At 38.8% G+C, this 9,952-nt stretch overlaps 1 protein-coding gene across 2 annotated transcripts; it reads left to right on the top strand.

Annotated features, from left to right (window-relative positions):
- Positions 1-680: 680 nt before the first annotated feature.
- On the top strand, positions 681-7,179 carry LOC136843939 (piggyBac transposable element-derived protein 4-like). 2 transcript variants are annotated; one of them, XM_067112923.1, is made up of 4 exons: positions 681-795; positions 1,510-1,654; positions 4,634-4,741; positions 5,388-7,179. In XM_067112923.1, the coding sequence occupies exon 4, from the start codon at positions 5,422-5,424 to the stop codon at positions 7,057-7,059; it is 1,638 nt and encodes a 545-aa protein (XP_066969024.1). In that variant the 5' UTR covers positions 681-795; positions 1,510-1,654; positions 4,634-4,741; positions 5,388-5,421; the 3' UTR covers positions 7,060-7,179. The 2 variants fall into 2 exon arrangements, with proteins under 2 accessions (XP_066969024.1, XP_066969025.1); XM_067112924.1 differs by lacking the exon at positions 4,634-4,741 and having other exon boundaries at positions 682-795.
- Positions 7,180-9,952: the final 2,773 nt, after the last annotated feature.

Below are 9,952 nucleotides of genomic sequence, written 5' to 3'. Positions count from 1 at the left end.
CTATGCGCGCGCACACATATATAATTTTCTTTAGTTGTTGACAAAGCTTCAAGTCAATGTGTCACAGATTAAGGGGAAGTAAACGATTAAGTGTTAAGTTTAAAATAACTTTCATTTTAAAAAGTAAGAAATAAATAAATGAAGTTTGACATGCCAAATGAATTCAAGTTCTCTTTTAGTTTATAATAATATGACTGTATATTCTTCAGAATGAACAAAAATATACGCAATACAACGAAAGACTACACCATACCACAGCAAGTCTATATTTTCTATAGAAAATAAAAGCAAATGATGAACGAACCCCTTTTTTTCATTTGACTTCAGATGAAAATTACTAATTCGACTTAGATCCTCAGAGAAGCCCAATAAAAAGATGGAACAAAAAATATCTATGTTTATCAATATTCTCATATACAAATTCCACCCTTCTCCCTAGCCATCTTCAAGCCGCGGGTGAAACCTGCAAACAATGTCTTGACTCATCCATTTCATCATCTTATAACTGACCGTATTAATTCTCTCGTTTCAAAAGAAGATTGTTCCATTAAAGGTTATTTCGGATTTTGACACGAACTTTAGTAAAAAAATGCCCTATGCTTTTTTTCTCATGTTACAGATGTGAGCATTCGTTGTTCCGTGAAAATGTACACCATTGGGCATCGTCCTGGTCTTCTACCAGGTGGTGGAAGAACTTTTGGTAAACAATCAAACGTTCCTGTCAGGTGCTGCTCAAACTTAACCAGTTTCCTCAGAACTAGAGCCAGTGTTTCGATAAAAAGAATGGTTTGAGAGGTATGTAGACTGTACGATCAAAAATGATACATGCATGGCATTTATTTCTGTGTTTTTATTATTTACGAGACGATTTTTTATAGCCGCGGCGAGTGTTTCAAAGTAACTGTCTTCCATTGGTGGGAGGAGCGTAAGCTCGCTGCGGGCAACGGTGCTGCCATCTATTGACAAATTTTAGAATTATTCACCACCTCTCGCTCTCCGTTGTGTAGCATTTTCTTTAGTATTTTCTAGATTATTTAATGAAAATCAGACTAATATCTTTATCAGAGTGCACTGGCATCGTGTGCATCAGCTAACTGTCCCCTAACCTTTCTCCCTAACCCCCTTCCTTCCTCGAATGCTTTTCGCCTTAAATTAAAAGGAAAAAAAAAAAACTAGAGATCACTTTTTCGTTCTATAGTGAGTCACCACCGATACTTCTATAGTGAGTCACCACCGATACTTCGGTATCTGTACGGCCGCCACTAATTATTAGTGACGGCTGTATAGATACCGAAGTATCGGTAGCGTTGATACCCGTGATGAGAAAGAATTGATGATACAAAACAAGATTTTCACATATTTATTTGTCCACAAATATTGCGTCATTATCAGTCGATCACACGGTATCCTTATCGCTAGAGCGTCATTTTCCATTATACTTAATATTTGGTATTCAAATTGAGTAAATTTAATCTTGAGAAAATTTCTTACATCTGACCATTTTTCCAGGAGGAAGAACTTTGCGCAGCACAATCATAGCTTTTGGGATAAGGCATGAGGCCCTTTCAGAGGTCAGGCGATTTATTTTGACCCGTCCAGGACCAACCCGTCCTATACTGATGACTTTACCACTTTATGAACTATGACAGCAAAGGTATGTTTTGGGATTTGTTTTGATTTGGTATTATAAATGAATTATTTTTGTTTTTGTTTTGTTTTTCATCGCGACCAGGTAACGAAACTGTCAGAGCACGAAAATTCATTCCATATGTGCTCAGGAGTTTGTGTACCTTTTATGTACCTTATATTACAGTGGCATATATTTATGACGCGTATTAATATATTCAAGGTTCGTGTCACAGCACGGTGTATGCACTGTGCAATATACATTTTTATGGCATATTTGTGTATCAAGTCCTTATATACCACCATTCAGATATATGTTTATTAAGAAATTTTTCACTAGTATACAAGATCATTATGTTCATGGAAATCATTTCACAGGAAAAACGCTAACGCGAATATTTACCAGAAGTAAGAATTTCTTCTGTGTCACTGACAGTGAAGAAGTAAATTAGTAACATAACGGTGTAAATTGGTTAAGTTTATATTTTTCTTACATTTTAAGTAGGACAATGCAATTATAGCAAACCCATTTTCATCACAACGGGTGACGAATAGGTGGCCGGTAATGAAGTCACAGGAAAAAAAGTCATAATTTTGGCTAGAAAAAAGTCGCATTAATTTATGGCGGAAGGTAATAAAGTCAAATGGGAAAAATTCACAATATTTCGTGGGGGTCATCTTTTTGATATGTACAGTCTTTTGTTTACGTTGATACGGAAATCCCCAACGGGGTTGCACTAAACACGCCGCAAAGGTGGATGCATAGCGGGTTAAAACCCCTGGGGGTCACTATGGCGGAGAGATTATTGTGACTTTTTTCCTGTGACTATTTTTCTGACTTTTTTCCTGTGATTTTATTTACCTGGATTCAACGAATAACCTGGTATAACGAACCTGTTGTTATTCAGACATTCTAAGTCATTGTAAAGTTATGCAGGCGCCGTATGAGGTTAGTACCATCGTTGCACGTTACGTGGTGCACTGTCCGCATTTTATTCTGTCAACCCTCAGATCTTAAAAACTATTGAGGCTACAGGGCTGCAAGTTGGTACGTTGATCATCCACCCTCCAATTATCAAACACCAAATTGCAGCCCTCTGGCCTCAGTAATTTTTACTTTATTTAAGGTTTAAGTTAGCCATAATCGTACTTCTGGCAACGATGTAGGACAGGCCACCACCGGGCCGTAGTTAAAGTTTCATGGACCGCGGCTCGTACAGCATTATACCGAGACCACTGAAAGACAGATCTATTTTCGGTGGCCTTGATTATACGCTGTAGAGGCTGTACAGAAAACTCGATTGCGCCGAAGAAGCTTCGGCTCATTTTTTACTTGTCTGATATTTTGACGGAAGACTTGACCGAACGCTTAGCCTGAACAACTTCCCAAACAGGTTTGTAGACTTTTTTGAACAAAGAATTTAACTCAGTGCCGGGTATTTTTTTTTTTTAACCCGGAGTTCCCCAGTTCATGTTATGAAGGTTATGTTACTGTATATATATATATATATTTTTTTTTTCTGTACCTCAGTTCATATTCCCTCTCTTGCATCTGACCTTCCACCCTCTCTAAAATTATTTCATAGTGCAACTGCGAGGTTTCCCTTCTGTTACACCCTTCAAACCTTTCTATTCTCAATTTCCCTTCCAGCTCTGAATGACCTCATGGGTACCAGTGCTAGGCCTTTGGCCTAAATCATATTCTAATTCCTACGCAAACCCCCACCCCAAAAATCCGGTTTCTATTCCGAAAGGGGCCTTCTCTTGTATGACAGTTCCGCGGTAAAACATTTTATGATCAGAGAGAAGTTCTCTTTTAGGCACAATAAAAATAATTAAGAATTCGTGATTAAAATAACTGTAGGCCTAGTCTGTAACTGTAGAGTGGCAGTGTTGCAAGCGTCGGCGGTTACAAGAGTAAGTTAAAAATAGATTTCAATCATATCTCCTTTGTTTCGTCTTTTATGTTTAAAAATCCTACAATTAGTCTTTGGATTTATTGATATCAGTACTGCAGGGAACCATAATATCAGAGAGAGAGAGAGAGAGAGAGAGAGAGAGAGAGAGAGAGAGAGAGAGAGAGAGAGAGAGAGACTCAAAGATCGTCAGGGCGGACACCGGTAACACAAGCAGTGTAGCCAGATCTATGAAGCCTTTTAAATCTTTCCCTTATGTTAACTTACTGTTTATGAATTTTGCCATTTACTGAATTTCACTTTCTTGAAAAAATGTCGTCCAGGATATTTTGGCTTCTTATTCTCTTTCACAGTAGTGCTTTTAATAATAAAAATGATGACAATGTGTTTGAGTGCATATACACATACAAAAATAGCCAAGTTTTATGCGGGTGTTAAGGAATATTTTTTTTTATTTCATTATCTAAGTTTCACTTTTGCAGTTGATTATTGCATCTTCTCAATTTCCTTTTTTGCACATTTGCAAATTCGACGGGTGCACAGACATTTCCGGCTGTCGCATCAGCTGGGCCCTTGCAAAAAAAACATCAGTTACAGGACCTCCTTGCTGTTTTAAAAAAAAAATGAAGTATTTTAAAACGTTTTTAAACAACTTACCTTGGCGTGAGAGTGGAAGTTTTTTTTTTATTTTTTGTCTTGAGCGAGTGTTCTTTAAAAATAGGCGTTTGGTCTAAGCGAGCCGGGGAATAATAATGATATTGAAATCCTACCTGGCCTTGAGACCCAGAGGAATAAACTCTAAGGGTTTATTTACACGTGGAGCTCTTCAGAAATAAGTACAATTGAATTCCGAAGGGACTCACAATTCGATAAAGAATGATTACAGGGAAAACGCAGCCGAGATGAAGCCAGAAAAGTGAAATCTTACTTTTTAAATGCTCTGTACCACCCACGTGTCGCGGAAACCTTCAGATTGGCGTGTCAACACTGCTCAGAAATTTTAAATCTCTTTTTATGTAAGAATTTAAGGTCCAGAGGGAGGTATCTTAAGTCAAATGTGTTTTTAAGCCCTTACAATGAGATTTTTTCAGCACGGGAATTCCTTATTCGCCCCACCCTCGAGGTTAATCCCTCGTTTATGGCCTTCCCTGAGGTCTGTCATTGACTGTACTGCGCTTTCAAAGAAACAGCCTCGACGAGTAAGTTCTGTTTGTTCTTAACGATTTTTCTTTCATTGTGCTTCTTGAAAATAATCATCATAGTTCCTATAATGATACCATGACGTGTTTAATGCATTATCACTTAAAATGTCGTGGTGGTTTGGCAGGAATAGCCAATTGCTTATTGTCCATGTTCCATTTTAGCAGTTATTTATTAATCACGTGACTGTAATCTTGCAATTTCTCTGAGGGTTGAATAAACTATTCATCATTTAAGATAAGAAAATAATTTACCATTAATTACAGGGCCCCCATTGTTTCTTTAAAATGAAGTATTTAAATATGTTTGACGATGGATATTTGTTCCGCTATGGCAGGGCAGGCCAAAAATGATGCCATATCTCTTTGTTTTTATGAAAATGAATTAGGCTTTTACTGAAAACGTGTGAAATCAGTTGTTTCGATATTAATCTTTAAATCGATAACATTTTTTTTTTTTAAATTTCACTTGAGCAAGCTTTAACACGACAAAACTTTTAATCATAACAATGAGACGATTCTTGAGTGCATGAAAGACTATATAGACCATGCAAGACCTAAAGAAGGGAATTGTTAGTCATTACAGTCACACGCGTCCGAAGGGTTAAAAGGCCCGTAATTTACGCTCTCTCTTTTACCTTCCAAGACTCAGTTCACTCAGTGATCCAGTGTCTATCAAGATGTCGCAGCGTAAGGTCACCCGGGGACAAATTCGTCTGGACCAATCTGTAGACCTTGGTCTAGACCGCCCGCATGTACAGCGGGTGGCGGTCATGGTCGAGAACTTCGCCTATTTGGATTCGTTTCCCCACGACGAAAATGTTTCAGATTTAGAAGACTGTGAGACGAGTTCTGATGATCTAGAGTCCACAGAAGACGAAGAACCCGTACCAAGCACGAGCAAGGGCGCAGGAAGAAAGAGGAAGAGGTGCGGAATTAGATACCGAATGCCGATAGGCCGAGGTGATGATGATGATGATGATGATGAAGATGTTTATACCGGTGGTAGTACTACCTTCGAAGCGCGGTCGTTTGATTTTGATGAGAGCGGTGCTGGAATGACTGAGAAATGTGGCGTCAGGGACAGTTCGTGTGAATACGAGTACTTCTTGGAATTTTTTGACACCGAACTCTTAGACTTGATAGTGCGAGAAACAAACAGACATCGACGCATTTTGTTGGAAACGAGAGGCGAAGACGCCCCGAGATACGTCTTGGAGTATTCTGAAGTGACGCGGGACGAAGTGATGCGTTTCCTCTGCGTGATCATGTTCACGTGTCACGTGGAAATGCATCGAATGGAGGACTACTGGACAACTGTCGAACCCTTCGAGACGCAGGGAGCGAGGCAACTCATGTCTCGAAAGAGGTTCTTCCAACTTTTACGTCTTCTGCATTTCGGTGGCAACCGAAGTGCGGCGACAAAGCTCGACAATCTGAGGAAAGTTCGACCCGTCCTCGAACATTTACGAAGGAAATTTCAAGAGAAATTCAGACCTTATCAACACGTGCGCGTAGATGACAGCTTCATGACGTGCAGGGAAGCTTTCGATAAGCAGCAATCTTTCGGTGTGAAAATCTACATCTTCTCGGATGTCCAGAGTAATTATATGACCGACTTCATGATTTATACTGGGAAAGACACTGATATCCCCATTGATGAGGAACTGGGGGTGTTTGGGTCTGTGGTTAAGACATTTGTGACTCCTCATCTTCATAAACACCACATTATTCATGTTAATCATTGCTGTTCCAACCAGAGACTGCTACAGTTTCTAAAAGATAATGGAACAGGAGCATGCAGTACAATGATGAAAAAGGGCAGTTTCCATAACGAGCAGGATGTCATAGCTTGCGAGGCAGGGAGCAACAGAGATAAGTGTATGTTGATCAGTTCAGTAGACTGCATTCAGAACAGAGCGCCGTGGCACGTGAGACTATTCTTCCGCCTGGTGGACATGTCAGTTTTGAACGCTTACTATCTGTACGTGGTGAAGAACGGGAAAAAACAACCTCTGGCCACTTTTTCCAAAGAGGTCGTTCAACAGCTGGTAGAGAGGTTTCCTTCGGAACACCCACCGCTTATTAACCGCGGTGTCGTCGAGGTGCAAGAGAGAAGATTGGTCGAAAGACATTTTGTTTCGCCGGTCCCTGCAACGGCGGGAAGCCACAGGCCTCGACGAAGGTGCCACGTTTGCGCAACCTCGTCGAGGAGACCGAAGCGAGACCAGAAGACCTATTACATGTGCAAAGAATGTGGCGTAGGCCTATGCGTGGCACCTTGCTTCAGGGAGTATCATACGCTTCAAGAATTCTGAGAGATTTTAGGAAATATGCTGTCTTTTGTGTCAATATGTTATTAAATGTTAACATACAAACTTTCTTGTGTATGGAGAATGCTTTGTTACTCTTGGAAAAATAAAATCCTCTTTGTCTGACGCTTACGTATGATTTACTTACACTTCCAGATTCCCATAAAGCTACATATCTTAAAAGATCACCAAATAAGTCACTTTTAAAAGAATATAGCATTGATCAAGAAAAATCTTTATCCTTTACACAAGGAAATCAAATGCAGAAATGTATATCTAAGAAACTAAGATATCTTACTATTGCATTCCTTGTATTCCAGATCCGATGGTATGAATATGATATTTCTTATATATACACAGGTATAAAGTTTTGGCCAGTGTACTTTGTTTTTGTATTTTAAGCAACTTGTAAAAAAAAGAAAACTAGGGGTGGATATTTTAATAAAAGCATATTTACTGATTCAAAATAATATAAAAAATCATATTTTACTTCACATATTTTCTATACATATCTAATTTACTTCCATAAAAACAAAGAGATATGGCATCATTTTTGGCCTCTGTGCCCAGTCAGCAAGGGTACTGGGTATTTCAAAGTACAGCTCGATCGAAACGAACAATTACGGGCTGCTCTATGAGCAAGAGCCCGTGCCAGCACAAGGTTGGCTTAATCTCAAAAAACGACAACACCAATATAAAAAGAACAATGGCAACAGATCTCCCCCACTGCCAACGTCTTCACTCTCCGGCCAAGGAAATTGTTTACAACGTATTCAAATACTCAGTTTTAGAGAAACAACTATAGGGCCCCTGTTACTAATGTTAAATTATGTTTTCTCCTAAAAGATAAACGGTTTATATACTCTGTAGAGGCACCGAAAAATCTACTCACTTAATAAATAACTGTTGAAATGGAACATGGACATTTATCAATTGGCTTGAAAAGCTAATTCTGCCGAACCACCCACACAAATTTCAAGTGTTAATGCATTAAACACATATAGCATCATTATAAAAACTTGAATTACTGCTTCCAAAAAGCACATCAAAAACGTAAAATGAGTGAGAACAACCAAAAAATACTCAACGCTGTTTCTTTAGAGAAACAAAGTAAAGAAAATGACAGATCTCAGGTAAAGCAACAAGAAAGATCAATCTCTGTGGTGAGATTCAAAAGTAAAAAATAGATCTGGGAGCGCTGTATTCTTGTCCTTGCCACACCTTGGCGATCTTACAGTGTTTGAAAGACTTATAGACACTCGAGTGTCGACAACACTGCCCTAAAATGGATGACTACAGTATCTGCAAAAATACAAAACTGAGAAAAATGGTAGATACTGCAGTTTTCCCTTGCCCTACTATACTGATTGACGACCCCCTCCACCACAAATAATCGTGGAAAGCATTGAAGAATCATTCTGAAACTGCAGTAACTTGTGCATTTTGTGTTTCACGAGCCCAATAGGTGGCATATCCCAATTTCGAAAATTTTGCAGATACTGCAGTTTTCCATTTTAAGGCAGAACTGATGCATGACCTATGACCTGGAGGGCAAGAGAGGAGGAGGACAGAAATGAAGTTTTCTAAAGATTTCGCATCGTGGCATTTCAGTTTTTCATTTTCCCAAAGATGTTTTCACAGAGCGATTTACGGATAGTATTGGTAAAATATTTGTTTGAAGAATTCCGAAAAAGGATTCTCATATATACGAACGTAACGCCAGTGTCAAAACCTCAGCTCTCCATATATTTACGTTCTAGACAAAGGGAAAATTGGCGTGCTAAGTATATATACGTATTAAACGGTTAAGGGTTAAGAATCAGTATGGAAGTGAAAGTATACAGTAAATTGTCATGAAGATATACTATGAGAATATAGAAACAATGCTTACCAATTTCTAGATGTATTTTTTAAAGGAATGGTCCCTTGCATCCTAGAGCAAATTATTTATTTATGCCGAGTCATTGCCGTGAACTCAGTCTAGCTACTTTGTATGGTACAATTTTACCCTTTATTATTTCACATCGGACTTGAAATATTTTCCCATGATTTAATGTGTGCTTTGAACGTCTCTGACTCACCTAGTGAAGGATAATAGCTTGAAAACGTTCATAAACTTACCTTAATCTGAACTAATACTATCAATGAGCTCAAGGTCCTCGTATCTCACTCTTCTTGTGCTTTCCCCTCACCCAAAAAACTCTACTTTCCACACTTTGGTCCCTCGAATTGTAGTACATAAGGGTGGGGTCAGCTATCTCTAAAGATTCTCATGTACTAGCGAAGCAAGCTTGAAAAACACACATTAAAAGGTAGGAAAATTATCCTTTTCATCAATCTGTCTTGTACTTGGGCTACATCCTACGACTCAGTGGGTCTCAACATGGGGGGACGTCAGCAATTTCCAGGGGGGGCAACAAGCCCTTGGGATAAATAAAATATTCTCTAATTATATTCGTTATTCTCTTAATAAGAATCGCTAAGAAGCAGCGTCAAGTATCTCACTAATTCATTCCCAAAAGAATATAAACACCCGTCAAGTTAGCAGGCCGTCACCGCCGCGGAGCTACTAAGTTCTACCCGTTTTTTTTTCCATTTTACTTTAAATCTGGGAGGGAATTTTACTCATAGATGCAAGGGGGGTGTGGAGGGAAGGACCAACTCTTAGAGGGGGCGTGGTAATAGAAAGGTTAAGGACCACTGTCCCATGTAAAATCGTCTGGCAAAATATTCCAAAAATCTAAAGTGAGCCAAATCATTACGTTTTCTCTAGTTCAACTGATCTCCGTTTTCTTTTATCAAAGCACTTTTTTGATCTTCTATTAGACAGAATATACAATATCTTACATTTTTAACAGTATTACAAGCCGAATTTGATCAAAGCTGACTTAAATTTACC

The sequence above is a fragment of the Macrobrachium rosenbergii genome, chromosome 12 (assembly GCF_040412425.1).
Source record: "Macrobrachium rosenbergii isolate ZJJX-2024 chromosome 12, ASM4041242v1, whole genome shotgun sequence".
Classification (NCBI taxonomy): Eukaryota; Metazoa; Arthropoda; class Malacostraca; order Decapoda; family Palaemonidae; genus Macrobrachium; species Macrobrachium rosenbergii.
Note: the sequence above shows the minus strand (reverse complement) of the source record. Positions and strands in the feature narration are given on the sequence as shown.